Here is a 17,671-nt window from a genome sequence, read left to right as displayed (position 1 = left end):
ATTCCTTGCATTGTATACATTTGGACCTACCATTTAGAGATGGGCACACAGCTTACACCAACCAGTAGGCTTTTGGGGGCACACTCATCATAGAACCTGGTCTGGAACATTGACACAGCTTCCCGAGATGAGAGGCTGTAGTTAGGGAGTTTTTCTAAGGATGTGCACATGTTTATTCTAAATCTAAGGCAGCATCATGCTCTCATCCCCTGTAGGAGCCCGGAGCCTCTGGGCACTGGCTTCTTCCGGTTCTTCTTTGTCTCTGCTGCAGGGCATGCCTGCTCAGGTATGGCTGTCTCCCTAGTTCCTTATGCAGTGACTAGTCCAGAGCAGGGTCCAACGAAATACAAAATACTTATATCCCCATTCAAATGGTTACACAACCAGCTACTTCTGTCAGACAAGGTGGGCATAGGTGCACATGTGCACACAAGCAGGATAGAAACTTAGGGGTTAGTATAGAGCTATGGGGTACATGCAGGGGGACTTCTAAAAAGTCAATTCAAAATAGCTTCTGGCACTTTATTATTATTATTTTTTAAGAATCTTGCTAGAATTAAGTCCAATCCTTCTGTCCCCCCATGGCTGGTCCAACCCAGCTTCATGTGATCACCTCTCCCTCCCTCCTCACAGGGCTGGCTTCTCAGGATATATAAACCTCTTTGGATTTCAGGCTTGAGCCAGCTGGGCCACCCATCCAGACACCTTGTAGCAGAGCTTTCCAGAAGAAACCTCACCCAGCCTCCAAACCGATGTCCTACTGTGCACGCTGCTTCAGCTGTGGTCCCAAGATGCCAGCTCTCCAGCTGCTGTTTCTGGCCTGCCTGGTGTGGGGAACGGGGGCCAGGACAGCACAGTTCCGAAAGGCCAATGACCGGAGTGGCAGATGCCAATACACCTTCACTGTGGCCAGCCCCAACGAATCTAGCTGCCCAAGGGAGGATCAGGCCATGTCAGCCATCCAAGACCTTCAGAGAGACAGCAGCATCCAGCACGCAGACCTGGAGTCCACCAAGGCCCGGGTCAGATCTCTGGAGAGTCTTCTCCACCAGATGACCTCAGGCCAAGTTACTGGGACCCAGGAGGCCCAGGAGGGACTGCAGGGACAGCTGGGTGCCCTGAGGAGAGAAAGGGACCAGCTGGAGACCCAGGCCAGGGACCTGGAGGTAGCCTATAACAATCTCCTGCAAGACAAGTCCGCTTTGGAGGACGAGAAGAGGCAGTTGGAACAAGAGAATGAAGATCTGGCCAGGAGGCTAGAAGGCAGCAGCCAGGAGGTGGCAAGGCTGAGGAGAGGCCAGTGTTCCTCAACCCTGCACCCCTCTCAGGACATGCTTCCAGGCTCCAGGGAAGGTAAGAATGCAGGGTGGAGGGGGTGACTGACCCAGAAGGTAGGACTCCCAGGCTTCCCATTCTGTTTTGTCTTTTCTCTCAGAAACTGCCAATCCAATATGCAATAGTTTCATTAAGAAAAGCAAACACTTTTTCATGCTTCCTGCAAGTTGGCTCCTTGTGTAGGCCAGTGGGTCTGAGCTTCTGTGTCCAGCCATGACAAAGTGATCATGGCCCACAGCCATATGAGAAACATGGGGCCAGGGAGAGATACATATGGTGACTAATCAATAGAAAATGGCCTGCTGTGACCTAGGGTAATTTATTCTCTCAATCTTTGCCTAGAAATTGCGATTCCTCCCAAAATGACCCCAGTTTAGGAAATGCCAAATGATTTGTGCAATGAAAACTGAAATATTATTATTACTATTGTTGTTGTTGTTATTAATGCATTTGGTTTGTGGAGACAGGGCTTCTCTGTGTAGTCCTGGCTGTCCCTCTGTAGACCAGAGTGGCCTTGGACTCAGAGATCTGCCAGCCTCGGCCTCCTAAGCGCCAGGATTAAAGGTGGACACCACTGTGCATGGCCGTGTTTTATTTTTTTAATCTCCTACCTTGGTAAGGAAAGAGGAAACAACTTCTCTCTCAGGTCCCTTGGTGTGTGGCTTTGGAAATTTTGTCTTTTGTCACCAGAGACCGCTGCAGTGGACCTTCTCACTAACCTTTTCTGTTTGTCTCGGCTCCTGTGGAGATGGGTGTCTCGGTGCCCTGAGAGATGGGCACGTTATCTCTAATTGTTAGAAAATAGTATTGGAGCCACTTCCTATGACTGTTTTGTTCCCAAATAGTCACTTGTTTCATGAACAGACACATTCAGATGTGGGACAATTGGTCTGGGCTCCTTAAAAGTGTTAATGACGAGCATAAAACTGAGGGGAGGCTCTTTTTAAACCAAGGAGTCTAAGAAATCTGGTAACCAAAGCCGTGGGCATTCTCCATCAGCCCTCCACGGTCAGGTGACAGTTGTGGAAGGGGTGTCGGGGTGGTTGGGGAACGTGGTACCTATTAGAGGTTGTTATATTAGCACTTCTCAGACAACAGTGTGGTTATGAGGGAGATGCGCCTAAGTATGTGTTCGAGTGCCTAAAACTGAACTGTCAGGATCTATCTATCCAGTTTACTCTCTGAGGGGGAGAGGAAGAGAGGCCACACTAAGCATGGGGACACTCTGGACCACAGCAAACCGTGCACAGGGAACATGATCTCAAGTACCTACCGCCTTCACGGTGTTGGAAACCTACAAAATGGTGTGATAAAATAAATACTTTTTTTTTAAAAAAAAAAAAATCTTTATCTAAAAGGTCAGATCTGGATGACTGTAAAGGCTCCCAGACCCAGAGTTGACATTGAGCTCAGCAGGAGAGGCAAGCCTGTTTTTTCTTATTCATAACGTGGCAAAGAATTCACCCTCTAATCACTTTTGGGGGTCCAAATGAACAACTCTAACGTAGGAGCAATGCCTATTGTTGAAACTGAAGTTAGAATACAAGGTCATGGACTGGCCTGATCTCACTTAAAACATACTATTGTACCTTTTCTATCTCCCTCCCTGGGCCCCTCTGATGTCTACCTTCCCTGCTGGTGCCTGCTTCTGCTTTTACAGAATGTGTCTTCTACCACACTCTCTCTTCCTCCCACTAATGATGACCTAGTTAATATTTATATTTAAGCTGGAAGAAATCCAATTCTGAATTGTACAATAGAGGAACGGTGAGGTCTTAAGCGGCTAAGGGTGCCAAGGACTGCTCAGCTGCCCAGTGGTGGCTGAGACTTCAACTGGACTCGGAGAGGACACACAAGAAATATCATCACTAAGAGTTATATGCAAATCTCAGGCTCCAAGTTACACCCTCAACAAAAACATCCTATGTAATTGTACATACATGGAATGCATGTGTGCACAAGAAAGTAGAGGCAATGTTTTCTATGTCTACTGCCTTGTGGTCTTTTAGGTTAAAGGACATGCTTGGCCTTGGGGATGTAGTGGATGTTTCTCTAACTTTATTTCTATTCTCCTTTCCAGCTACTCTACTTTTGACCTAGGTCAACAGCACATTAGAATGAACTTCAAATGTGGAAGTCTTTTTCTATAGTGGAGCATTATCAGGCTAGGGATTGCATTAGGAAATGAACAGATAACCGGACAAGAACCTTGAAAGTATTTATCCATGAACTCACTTGTGTACATGTGAAAACCGAGGCCAGAGAGCCTGCTAATCCATGGCTACCTCATCTGTTAATAGCACTATGAGGTTCAGAATTCTGCCTTTACTAAGGGTTGATGACATTCATGACCCCTACTGTCTTCAAGTTTATAGACCTTAGACGTGTCCGAGTGTGCCAGGTGGTGGTGATGCAGGCCTTTAACCCCAGCACTTAGAAAGCAAAGGCAGCGGTTAGTGAGTTAAAGGCCAGACTGGTCTACAGAGCAGGTTCCAGGCAGCCAAGGCTACACAGAGACCTTGTCTGGGGTGGGGTGGTGGGAGAAAAAGTCAAGAAGCTACAGAAATACCTGGAATAAAATCCACTTTCAGGCTTGGAGATAAGAAGTATTCTGAGGGGCTGGAACTCAAGTAGCAAGAACTGAGGTAGGAAGGCCTGGGGTACGAGTCTCAGTAGTAAGGCTGAGAAGGCAGGCTTCTTCCTACCCCACCACAGTTCAGACTGACATCACTACTTTAACATGGAATTGTTACATAGAAAAATAATCAGAATCCCCAGAATCCGAGAAATCACTCGTGTGTGCATGTAGACTTCAGCATGCACACCTACACGAAAGTGAACAGAAGTGCTACTCACCCTGAAGACAAAATAGAACTACAGTTCCCTCCGAGACTGAGGAGTTGGACCCAGTGAGGGCCTGTGGGCAAGTGAGGCCAGAGAAAGAAGTGGAACACAGAGGAGAGTGATTCAAGGAATGAAAATAGGGAGGGAGGGACATCATCAAATTGATTGCCACATAGGAAACGAAAGCTCAGCTCCAGGGAACACTTAATCCTGGATCCATAGTCCTTCATCTAAGAGAAATAAGATGTCAGGCTGGTCCTCACAGAACCCCCTGAACAGTCAGAGAAACTTGGGCAGGGAGCTGATATGTGGTCCTGGCAGCTGATACCTCTAAGAGTCAGGTTGCCATAACAACTGCTGGGGAAAAATGGGCAGGAAGGGGTTGAGCACCAGCATGTTCAGCAGGACTCTGGGTTATCATGCTGAGCAGTAGTGAAAGGAAGCAGCCTGGGCCATTTCTGATAGAGTGGCCACCCAGACAATGGACTGCAATTGTAATGCTTTCCTCTGGTTGAGTCCTACCATAGTGTGCAAATGTCATGCAGTCATTAAGGACCTCAGCCGTACTTAACATAAAGTCTGTAGCACACACTGGATCTAGCGACAGTACCCAGGACAACTGACAACCAGGCTAGTAGCTAAACATTCTTTTTCCTGAAAAAAGGGCCTGTGTGTCAACCTGGAAATATGGCATTGTTTTGACCTGTTCTCTCTATTTAAATAATATTACCTTTTTCACAGTAAGAGAAAATCTTTTCAAAAACTTTTCTAACACTGTGGGTCCAGCTCCACTACAGTATGAGGTTAAGGACAGGGCAGGCAGATGGTCTCAACAAATTTTAACAGCAGAGGGATGGATCTCAATATTGTTAAGAACAAAAATAAGCAAAAGGCATGAAAGCTTTAAATATCTGATGCAATACAGATATTATTTTCCACTATCATCTGTTTTCCTTCTATATTCAAAACTGAATGTTAGTGGTTTTAAACATTCCAAAAAATCAGAGTTTGGGCATTTTCTTATTTGGCATTAAATACTCATGGTACTATATAATGTTCAAAAACAACCTGACATGTTTGTACAGCTCAGTGATCAGAAAGGTTCATTCATTTGTCCAAAGTCCCACAGCAGGGACACAGTGGAACCAAAGGAAACTACAGCTTCTGGCTCAGGCCAGCCCTCTTTGTGTAGAGCTCCCTGCTTCAGCAGGCTTTGCCAGATGGCTCTCCTCTGGGCATCTAAATGCTGCCAGCAGCTCCTGGCTGAGATGAGAAGCCACCAGGGGTTTCCCTTTTCTTTCTTTCTTTTTTTTTACACTATAGAAACTGTAAACATTTAATAGCTGCCTTTATGATTGGTGGATTTTGCAACAGTTATTCTTACTATTACTGGGTAGAGGAATCAAAATGGCAAAAACAAACTAACACTCTGTAAGAAGGTGATGATATACTTCTGTGACACAAAAGCAGAGAGGGACAGCTTATTGAGATAAAAATGTCATGGTACTCTTAAGAAGCAGAATGGTCCTTTAATGCAGCAAATCTGTAGTGTGTCTGTGGTGTGTGTGTCTATGTGTAAGTGTGAGTGCATGCTCCTGCATGTGTATGTGCACACACGGATATGTGTGGGCAGAATTTGTTTAAATTTAAGGCCTAATGAGTAAGGCTTGTTTGAACAAATGAAGTGTGGAGATTAAAGTCTTGAATCAAACGTGTACTGGCATAATGGAGAAGCACCAATGTGAAAGGAAGCAGAAGTCCCCACACGATGTGCTTTGTAGATTTTCTGATAAATTCCCTGCAGTAGAAGGCCATTGATTTTATTTTCAAAAATTATTTTCAAATCCTTAACTTTTAATAATTCCACCCCATGAGATGGCTAACCCCACCAGCAGTTTCCTAAGCCAAACACCACACCTGCCAAGTGGAAATGAGTCAAGTGGTCTCTGGGAGGCTTCCCTTGATATTTTGTGTTACTATGGCTCTTGTTTACTACAAGGGAAGTGCATGAGGTGTGGTTCCCTGTGAAGAGCAAGGGAAGACGGGAAGAGAGCCAGAGCTGAGGTCTCCTGTTCCGAACCTCGGCATGGGGAACCAGGATGGGAACACGATCCTCTATCCCTGTGCATCTACCTTGCTGACAGATGTCTGCTGGTGACTGTGCTCTCTGGGTGTGTGGAGCCATCCTCCAGGGCCTGAGCTCTGCCCCAGGAGGCGGCCATTCTGCAGGAGCTCACTGGTTCTCCTGAAGCCTCCAGCCACTCTCTGTGCCCATCAAAGCAGCAGAAGCCACTCAGTACATTAATCCAGGGAAGTTTAACATGAGGAATTATTATAGTTTTGTTTACTGACAGAAGTTTTTATACAATTTATTCCAATTCTCCCTCCCGCCCCTCCTCCTTGCTCCTGCCTCTACTCTCATCCAGATTCATTCTCTTTTCTTTCCCTTTAGAGAACAAACAGACATCTAAAGAATAATAATAAAATATAAGATGAAACAAAATTAAATCAGAATAGGACTGAACAAAATATAGAAGAAAAAGATTTCAAGAAAATGTACAAGAGATAGAAAAAAGATGCAGAAACACACACCTGGAAATCCCAAAACACCACACAATTGGAAGGCTTAAAATATATGCAAAATATATGCAGGGGGGAAAAGCCCTGCTGCAATATTTTTGAGACAAGGAAACTCCAAAGACACTATGTGCTCATATTCTGTTAGATATCTATCTACTGCTGGGCATGTGGCCTATACATGAGAGTAATTTGTTTCCTCAGTGAGACTCCCTTGGGGAAAATTATTTGGTTGCAAATGGTTTTCAATTGGTTCTGCGTTAGAGATGGGACGTGGTCCATTCTCAGCTCTAGGACTCCATCTGGTGCAGACCTGTGCAGGCTCTGTGCCTGCTGCCTCATGCATATACTGAACTCTGTGATTTCGTATGTGAGTCTTCTTAATGGGCCTTGTTTTCTTGGTTTCCTCCATCCTCTCTGGCTCTTGTACTTTTTCTGCCTCATCTGCTATAGGGTTCCTGAACCCCAAAGGGATTTGATGGATACATCCACTTTAGGGCTAAGTGTTACAAGGCCGCTCACTCTCTGTACCTTGTCTGGGTATGGTATTTGTATTTGTTCCCATCTGCTGCAGGAGGAAGCTTCTCTGATGCTGGCTGAGTGGCACTGATCTGAGTATAGCAGACTGTCATTAGGAGTCATTTTATTGCTATGTCCCTTTATAGAATAGTGGCACTTAATATTCTCCTGGGTCCTTGGTCACTCAAGTAGAGTTAGGTCTGTGTTTCATCTCATGGAGTGGGTTGTAAATCAAATACTGGTTATTCCCACAAGTTTTGTGCTACCATTGGTTAGTAGATCTTGCAGGTAGGACATCATTGTAAATCAAAGGGTTTGTAGCGGGGTTGGTATTTATGGTTCTCTTTTGGTAGGGTGCATAGTACCTTCTGGTCCCAAGAACACTAGCCAGTAGGGGTGAAGGCTTAAACTAGACACCAGCTTAACTTCTCCATGTTCAATAATTTGTATAGGTGTAGGGACAGTTCTGATGCTAAGGTTCTGTTTCCCAATTGGTTCTTGATCTGTTAGTAAAGAAAACCACAGGCCAATTGCTGGGCAGAAGGAATAGGAAGGACTTCCAGGTTTCTGGAGGAAAAGCAGACAGACACAAGGGAGAGGAGAGTTTGCCATGCATGTAATGAAGAAAAGTTGACAAGCCATGTGAGATCTCAAAACGGAGCAACCACACAGGTTGCTCCTACAGGTGGGTGGTCAGGGATGTTTAACAGAGACTAGATCTAACTGGGTGATGAAAGTTGGGGCAGGTGGAAAGAGCAGAGATAAGAATATCAGCAAGGGCACACTTTTCCAGGCAGGAGATAGTAGTGCCCAGCAATTGTGCCAAGGAGGCAAGTCAAAAATGAACAACTGTGTGTATCTGTTATCCATGGATTCAAGAGAAGCTGGGTCAGGGCTGGTAGCTTGGTCAAATCCTGAAGCAAAGGCAGGTAGCAAAAGCTACATGAAACATATAGCCCAGACTCTTAGCAATAAGATCTTGTTATCAGTTTGTGGAGAGCAATTGATAACCTTGCCAACAGCCTGAGTTGTTTGGGGGTTCACATGGTACCCCTTTTGCCAGCAACCCATTTCCAGTCATGAAGCTTCATTTGGTGCTGTGAGATATTTGCTTGGAGCTGTGTGTCTCCTGATAAATAGTAATTTCATTTAGATCACCTTCATATGTGTATGCTAATAACTATCTATTCCTTGGAGCCATCTTTATTAACAATTTCCCTAGTGGAGTTTATATAAATCACACACAACTCTAATTGTACTTTGTTTTGTACTGAATATTCAACCCAGCGTTAAACAGAAAGCTGTGCAATGTATTATTTGTAAGCTTTTTATTATGCAAATTTCCCAAGAGAAAGACCCCCCCCCGCCCCAGTGAAGCCATTACCCCAGTTCCAATAAGCTACTAGTGTGGTTCAGACAAGTTACAGCATCCCTTTCTGGGTCCCCAAAGCAAATTTCAGATATCAAGTATTTGGGAACATATCAAATATCTCCCTCCATGGAGTCCATTCGTGTGCCCTTTCTTCTCCAAGTACCATTTGCTTCTTTCTTTGAACACAGTCTCTCAGTGGAATTTGGACACGCTGGCTTTTCAGGAACTGAAGTCAGAGTTAACAGAGGTTCCTGCTTCCCAAATCATGAAGGAGAATCCATCTGGCCAACCCAGGAGCAAAGAGGGAGACAAAGGTATGAAGTTAGACTTCTTCCTTTTGAGCCTATGTGGCCTGTGTGTGTGTGCACTCAAGTGTGCGTGCACATGTGTGTCCTTGTTCTATGTTTAGTTTGGTTAGAGTAACTGTTCACCCCAAGAGGCTGAACCCTATCTGCTGCCTTTTCTAGACATATGTACCGGAAGCCAACATGGAGGGCTAGGTATATACTATAGATCATCTCAGCATGTCTGTTATGAAAGGGATTTTTCTGACCTTTGTCTATCAAGGAAAAGTGCATTTGTCCGTCAAAAAAAAAAAAAAAAAAAAAAAAAAAAAAAAAAAAAAAAAGGAGGCTGCATGAAATACAGCTGCTGTTTCCAGAAAATAACATTGATTGTGTTATTAGCAATCCCTGCAACACTGAAGAATGTCCTGAAGCATTTAAAGTATGAGTCCCTGAGAGATAAGCATCACTGTTGCCTTTTGTGAGGAAATCAAAGGCACCCATGAAAGAAGAGAAATTTATCTTAAATCCACTAAACTGGAATGCTCAGCTCCCTATTCATTACATTAAGAAGCACACTGTTTCTATGACATTTAAATGGATATATCAAGTATATGTGGCCCATCAAAACTTAAAAAGTTGGTCATATAGATTATGCTTACAATGAGCTGATTTCTCTTTTTAAATAAAATAAATCCAATTTGAAAGTCATGAAGTGCAAAGGAATAAATACTCACAGTCCCTGCTATGCTGGAGGAGAGAGTTTAGGCAGATTCAAAGCTCTCTGCATCCTTTTCCCTCCTGAGTGAGAGATGCACTCACCCCATAGACATCATGTGATGTTTGCTGTGCATTTCTCTAGAGAAAGTGTGTCTGATCACCTCTACATTGACAACAGCCTCATTACTTTTATCCTGCTGTGTAAGTGAGAAAGCCAGGGGATGGAGAGATGGGTCAGTGGTTAAAAGCATTGGCTATTCTTCCAGAGGGCCCAGGTTCAATTCCTAGCACCCACACAGCAGCTCACAACTGTCTGTAAATCCAATTCCAGGGCATCTGACACCCTCACACATACATGCAGGCAGAACACCAATAAACAACAACAGAGCAAATGAGAAAGTCAAGACTCACTGGTCAGTGGGCGGCAGGTCTCAAATGTCCACCCACTCTGTCTCCACCTTCTCTGCTTTGCCCTACCATCCTGCTGACTGCATTTGGAAGACTTGGAGATATTAAATACGTGGCAACTATTCTTTTTTTTTTTTTAATTCATCAGGATGTGGAGCGCTCGTCTGGGTAGGAGAGCCAGTCACCCTGAGGACTGCCGAAACAATCACTGGCAAGTATGGAGTATGGATGAGAGACCCCAAGCCCACCCACCCCTACACCCAGGAGACCACTTGGAGGATTGACACAGTTGGTACAGGCATCCGCCAGGTGTTTGAGTACAGTCAGATAAACCAGTTCGAGCAGGGCTATCCCTCAAAGGTCCATGTGCTCCCCCAGGCATTAGAAAGCACGGGAGCTGTGGTGTATGCAGGGAGCCTCTATTTCCAGGGCGCCGAGTCCAGAACCGTGCTCAGGTATGAACTGAACACTGAGATGGTGAAGGCGGAGAAGGAGATTCCTGGAGCCGGCTACCACGGACAGTTCCCGTACGCGTGGGGTGGTTACACGGACATCGACTTAGCTGTGGATGAAAGCGGTCTCTGGGTCATCTATAGCACAGAGAAAACCAAAGGAGCCATAGTCCTCTCCAAATTGAACCCAGAGAACTTGGAACTTGAGCGTACCTGGGAGACGAACATCCGTAAGCAGTCTGTGGCCAACGCCTTCGTTATCTGTGGTATCTTGTACACGGTGAGCAGCTACTCTTCAGCCCACGCAACCGTCAACTTTGCCTATGACACTAACACGGGGATCAGCAAGACCCTGACCATCCCATTCAAGAATCGCTACAAATACAGCAGCATGATCGACTACAACCCTCTGGAGAGGAAGCTCTTTGCCTGGGACAACTTCAACATGGTCACCTATGATATCAAGCTCTCTGCGATGTGAGGAGTCTCTCTCTCCCTACCAGCAAAGGCAGAAGAAGGTGAAGTTCCAGGCTCCCGGGTGAAGCAGCTGCAAAGAGAGGCAGCCAGATGCTGGGAGCTTCTCCCGCTTCTCAAGATTTTGTCTGTCCAGGTCAATGTATACTTACCCACTGACTGATCCGACCTTGGGGCTTGCACAGTTGCATACAGTCTGTTCTCTTCTGTCAGCTTTCAAAGGGGGTGGCCATCTTTTAAAAAGTCCTATCAGGCAGCAGTCCAGAGAAAAACTAGAAGTAGGGTTGTTTCTTCATGAAATCATTGCTTTTGAAATTTGCACGGTTACCATAAGCCTTGAGGGGCAGCAGCAGTTCTGGGGGTTGGGATGAGGGAGAGGTTAGGGGGAGGGGGCAGGGGCGGGAGGAGGGTTACAACTGCTCCTACTGAAGGTGTATTTACTCTAGCGGGTTTCTAACGCTACAGACATAGCATGTAGTTGGGTAGTACATAAACCCTTTGCCCTGTGAAATAAAGTTATCTTACACGACGTTACTGTCCTTGAGATCTGTGGAAATTTTTGCTCAAAAGCAGGATTCCAGAGTGTGCCTTGGCTCCGGGTTGGTTAATATGACAGAAGGTCGTTACCGGTGTGTGTGTGGGTGCAGAAGTGTCTGCCTGACTGGCTTGTACCCGTGTCTTCCCGTTTTGGCCATGATGGCAATAGTCTGCACGGCCCTCGACTCCGTCTAATTGTGTTCTTGCCTCTTTCTGAGCAGTCTGGGAGTCTTTCCCTCAGCCCACCCACTTCTCTAGATTTGTTTTAGGTTTTATCTGTTGTTACACATGCCAGCCTTTTTTTTCCCTGCTGTCCTGGAACTCACCGTATAGGACAGGCTGGCCTGTGTCCAGGGTGCTGGCATATAATGTTCTGCACCATCACATCTTTTTTTTTTTTTAAGCCACAGTTCTCACATGAGCAGACTTTATAGAACGTCCTTTGCAACTGTAAAACTGGTGATCACACACACACACACACACCCACACACTAAAAAGGACTACATGTTCCATGGTGTGTGTGGTCAGAGGACAATGTAAAGGAATTGGTTTCCTCCACCTAAGCTGGGGGACCTGGGATTGAATGTAAGTAGTCAGCCTTCATGGCAACAGCTTTTACCAGCTGGGCTGTCACATGGGTCATTTTGAGTGTGCATATAGGTGTGATTAAATGGTTTTTGCTAACCATCACCACATATGGAGAATTCTCTCTGTCTTACTAAAACTAAAGCTGTGCACCCAGAACATAACTCTGTTTCTTGTGTGTGTGTGTGTGTGCATCTCAAGTGTGCCTGAGTGTGTGTCCATGCGGGTGTGGGGATCAGAGGACAACCTGAAACATTGTTCTTCAGCCACTGTGTGCCTTCAAGACAGGCTTTCTTACTATCCTAGCACTTGCCGAACCCCCACATCTTTCTCCATACTGAGAACACCACTACACTCCACTATACTCAGCTTCTTAAATTTCCCATGGCTCAGGGTTCGGTTGAACTCAGTCCTCATGCTTGCAAAGCAAACACTTTACAGACCTCTCTGTCATCCCAGAGCTTTTTAGGAACTGAGGTTAATGTCCTTCTCCATGGTATGTAGTGGTAGCATCTTTTATCTTGCCTGTTCAGCATGGGCTTCCTCCCACCGGGTCTCAGTCGATCTAAGCTTTCCATCTTCCCTACGTCTGTGCTATCACTGAGGAGAGAACCCAGACAGATCCCTGGTGTCTGTTACTAACACTCACATCTTCATTTCTGGTTCCACATCTGCCCACTCCACTGTCTGGTGCCCAGCTCTCTCAGGTACAGTGTTTGAAAGACAGAAACAGAAAGGAAGGTTTTTACCTCTCCATGATTCTTAGGGCATTTCAGGTCCTGAAGCAAAGGAGTGTGTGCTCCCTTTGTTCTGCTGCTGCTGTCCCTGCTGGGGATGAGCTGTTTCTCCCAGGGGGCTGATGAACATCAGTCCTTCTAATTTCAGGTACTCAAGTAAGGTTTTTGTACACCACATTCACATCGGAATGTAATTTCACACATTTCAGTCTGACTTCATTTTGATTGGCCTATCACAATTACACAGACAGGTGAAGAAGCTCCTACTTTAGGCATTATGTAAATGCCCTCAAACTTTTAGATGTTGAAGCATTTCAAATTCAGGACTTTTTACTTTGCATTAAGACTTAAGCCAGGTAGTAATGGCTTATGCCTTTAATCCCAACACTTAGAGGGCAGAGGAAAACAGGTCTCTTAAGTTGGCGGCCAGCCTGGTCTACACTGAGTTTCAGGACAGCCAGAGTTACACAAAGAAACTCTGTCTTGAAGAAAACAAAACAACAACAAAAGACTTCAACACAGGACTTGGAGGAATACAATTCAGCCCATAGCAACTGGGTTTTAATCTAAACCCTCTCTCAGACCCAAAACCCAGAAGTCAAAATGCATGGACTCTTTCATCTGATCAGCTGCCAGGTGTCCAAATGTGCAGGAGACTCACAAAAAGTCTCTCTAGGTGATGAGAAAAATTACAGCACACAGACAGGTGAGGAAACCCAATCAGCCCAACCCTACCCTTCCCAGGCTCCTTTTCTCTCTACATCAGCTATCCCCTAGCTTTAGGAAAGAAGAAGGTGAAGCCAAATGGTCCTCTGTCTCTGGATACCCTTATTAATCCCCATCTTGTTCAATATCCATGGTCAGAGTATTTATAGAGCTCTCTGGGATCCACCTCCATCCTCACCTTATCTTCTACCAGTGTCTTGACTCACTTGAGTCCAGCCAACCCCAACCAGCTTCCTTGTTGTCCTTCAAAGATGCCATGAATGGCTTCATCTTTAAATGTTCACCCCACCTTCAGCATCCACACATGTACCTCCATCACTGGATTTTAATCTTTACTCAGGCATCACCTTTCTAAAGAGGCATGCCCATACAACCCTGCTAAAAGTCACAACCGGTCTACTGTTTCCTCAGGCACATACAATCTCCTTTGTCATTTTATTTCTTATTTTAAATTTTCTTTTCCATTTTAATTCCCCCTGGTTTGTGATAGAATTTGTTTTTAGGTTGTCAGTCTTGTCCTGTTAGAATGCATTGGGATAAAGACCAGTCTTCCTACATAATACTGTAACACTAGGACATTGCTTGAATCACATAGCACATTCTCAGCAATATTCAATGGACAAAAGAATATCCCTGAATATGCTTATAAACCAAGCTAGAAGTAAAACCAACACAGTGAGTCTTTCCAACCCTCTCCCATCCTAGATTTTAACCTCTGCTAGCAGTGTGACCTTGGACCCTTCACCTCACCTCTGTGGTGTATGCTAGAAATTTCTATAGTGGCTCCATTCTCTGTCTTTATGATTCAAATGGGGTAACTACTAGCCACAGGTAGCTACTGAACAATTGGAATGTGACCTGTGCAACAGGTTTGTTTTATTCAAATAATCTTATATTCAAATGATCACACATATAACTAATGGCCATATCATGGGACAAGGAGGGTCTGTTTCCTCACTTGACCAAGGAGGACGTGGCATATACCAAGCACTCTGATGGCAATGACAGGTTCCCTCCCTGCCCAATACGGGGGCCAAAGTTCACAGAAGAGGACAGCCTGGCTGACTGTGGGTAGGAGCATCCAAACACTCTGCAGAAAGAGCTTTTTAAAGATGGAGATGAGGTAAAATATGACAGATAAGCACATTCTCCCATGCGAGTTGGGACAATCACCTTTCTGGTACCTTCAAAGCATTCAGAGAGGTGAATTAGCCCTATGGGGTCACCTGAGGAACCTGGGTGTGACATCCAAGAAGTGTAAAGTGACCCGCCATACAGTTGCCTTTCTTCAAGGGTAGTGTGTCCTGTTACAGAGTTTGTAAATCACCTCAGCCCTCTACAAGTAAACTGAAATACTGCCAACAACTTTCAAACTTCACAGCCCCTAGTTAGACTCATCACAAGGGCTAGGAATGCAAATGGCTTCGTAAGAAAAGTTTGTATGACTATGGAAGTGCCTAGCATAAGGTTCGAGAACCTCAAACATCTCAGGATTCTCTGGACCACAGATCTCAATCCCCCCCCCCCAAGATTTTTGTAACTATTTATGTGTATAGATGGATAGGTGGGTAGATGGGTAGGTAGGTAGGTAGGTAGGTAGGTAGGTAGGTAGGTAGGTAGATAGATAGATAGATAGATAGATAGATAGATAGGATAGATAGATAGGATAGATAGATAGATGATAGATAGATAGATAGATAGATAGATAGATAGATAGATAGAAAGATAGATAGATAGATAGGATAGATAGATAGATAGATGATAGATAGATAAAAAGATAGATAGATGATAGATAGATAGATAGATAGATAGATAGATAGATAGATAGATAGATAGATGATAGAATTGTTATGTGGGTACCTATGGAGGCAATACGAGGCATCTAGTCCTCTCCATCTCAAGTTACAGTCAGTTGTGAGCCTCTGGGAATAGGACTCAGGACCTCTGGAAGAGCCACAAGTATTCTTAACCATTGAGCCACCTATCCAGTTCCAGACCTCAGACCTTTAGAATCACTGCCACAGAGGCCTAGATTTTCAACTGGCTAAGACTTTATTTTAAACAAGACCCAACAACCTTAAAAAGACTCAAATACAGGTGACAACCAGCAATGGTCTATACAGTGTAGTCCAAATCAGAGACAAAACCACACACAGTCATCTCAGAGGTCTGGCTTAAAACTCGCTACCTTGAGATTTGTCAGTGGGGCACTAATTTGGATGTGAACTATCCTCATAGGCTCATGTGTCTGACGACTTGGCCCCTACATGGTGGCATTAGTGAGGAAGCTATAAGGACTTCTGGAGTTGGAACTTAGACTTTTATGTCATGCTAAACTGGATCACCTCAAAGCATAAGCCCAAACAAACCCTCCTGTGGTTCCTGTAGTTCTTCGGTCAGAAATTTTGTCAGTGGTGAGGAATGTTAACTAACACACATCATTCAACGGTGGCTCTAGAGCACAGAAAGGGAAGCCCAAGACTTCTAGGACAGTCTTCAAAAGCCCATCCAGAGACCCCAAATGAGTTCCTGTGTTGGCATCTATAACTATGCCCATTAAACAATTTAATTTGTACTTGCTTATGTCTTCAGTGTCTGCAGGAGAAGGAGGGGGAGCAGGAGGTAACGGGAAGTGGGCTTTGCTGGAAGACTCCTGGTCCATGCTGAGGAGCATTTTCTCACCTTCCCCACTTTCCTTTGTGATTGTTTCATTTCTAGGAGGAAAAAAACATGTTAAATGCTATTCAAGTAAAGGCAGGATAGGGCCCGGTGAGATGGCTCAGCGGGTAAAGGTGCTCACCACTAAATCCGATTAACTGAGTTCAATCCTTAGAACCCCTATGATGGTAGGACAGAACTGTCACCTGAAAGTTGTCCTCTGACACCCACATGAGTGTCACCATGTATGTGTGTGTGTGTGTGTGTGTGTGTGCGCGCGTGTGCGCGCGCACGCGCAAGCACATGTGTGCACAGACACATACAGAAATGCAATGGTTGTTTTTAAAGGATTGAGGAATGGAGCAAGGAAGAGAGGGGAAGAGAGAGAAGGGAGAATGGAGGGAGAGAGGGAGGGAAAAAGAGAGGAAGGAAGGATGAAAAGGAATGAAGGAGAGAGAGAGATGGAGAGAGAGATGGAGAGAGAGAGAGATGGAGAGAGAAACAGATCCCAGATGCCAATATCAAAGAAAACTACTTAATATTTTACAAATTTATAGGACATCTTTTGTTCATTTCTTCATAGCTACCCACTTGCAAAAATGAGATAATTAGTTAGGAGTCTGCCCTCCTTGGAATGAACTCACTAAGTCCCTGTTGGTTCCCAAGAATTCATGGCATACAATTCACTCTCCTCATCCTTGAAAGAGTCCCTGATGATAAAGCAAAAATATCTCTTTGCTTACTTTTCTCTCCCCCTGCCAGGCTACTCTTACTGAATGTCCACTCAGCTTCCTTAGTCCTCTGGCCTGTGCTCCCTCAGACTTACTTCAAGTTCATCTCCCTCCTACCTGACTTCTCTTCTCCCCTGCTGAGCTGTTCCCAAGCTTCTCCACTCCCCCCTCCCCCCACCCCCCCCCCCCCCCCGCCCCCAGTCCTTCTCAGGTCTGGGCTAACCCAGCCTGCAAGAGCACACAATTGGCACACTAAGCTATTACAGATTGGAAGTTTGCTGTGCCCCGAACACTAACTTCACTCAGGGTATGAAAGTTAACTGTGAACTAGAGACTAATCACTTGCTACTGGCAGATTCTAAACTTCGCCCCACAATAAGATCTTAAATCTTTCTGAAGAAGCTGGCGCTAGAAGGTAATTTGCCTAGGACACCTGATCCCAATAAAAACAACTTCCTTGTGCTGCTGAGAGGACATTGGGTGAGGCTGGTTGGTAGTGAGAGTGAGTAGTGTGCACAGGGCAGATAATGAGAGCAGGGCCTCAGAATTTTTTTATATGAACTTCTTCTTTCAGGTGGACATCAGGGCACAATAACCATGACCCTCTGTAAACAATGCCTTCCTTGAGGTCTAGTCCATGGGTGTCAATTGCCTGCATATCTATCAGCCAAGGTCCCCAATACCCACATGTGTGTACACTCAAAGTGTCATA

At 45.0% G+C, this 17,671-nt stretch overlaps 1 protein-coding gene across 1 annotated transcript; it reads left to right on the top strand.

Moving 5' to 3' along the window:
* Nucleotides 1-698: 698 nt before the first annotated feature.
* On the top strand, nucleotides 699-11,332 carry MYOC (myocilin). Its single transcript, XM_080923464.1, has 3 exons — nucleotides 699-1,353; nucleotides 8,836-8,961; nucleotides 10,208-11,332. Exons 1-3 carry the CDS (start codon nucleotides 753-755, stop codon nucleotides 10,990-10,992), a joined length of 1,512 nt encoding a protein of 503 aa, XP_080779590.1. The 5' UTR covers nucleotides 699-752; the 3' UTR covers nucleotides 10,993-11,332.
* Nucleotides 11,333-17,671: the final 6,339 nt, after the last annotated feature.

The sequence above is a fragment of the Micromys minutus genome, assembly GCF_963924665.1.
Source record: "Micromys minutus genome assembly, chromosome: 1".
Lineage (NCBI taxonomy): Eukaryota > Metazoa > Chordata > Mammalia > Rodentia > Muridae > Micromys > Micromys minutus.
Note: the sequence above shows the minus strand (reverse complement) of the source record. Positions and strands in the feature narration are given on the sequence as shown.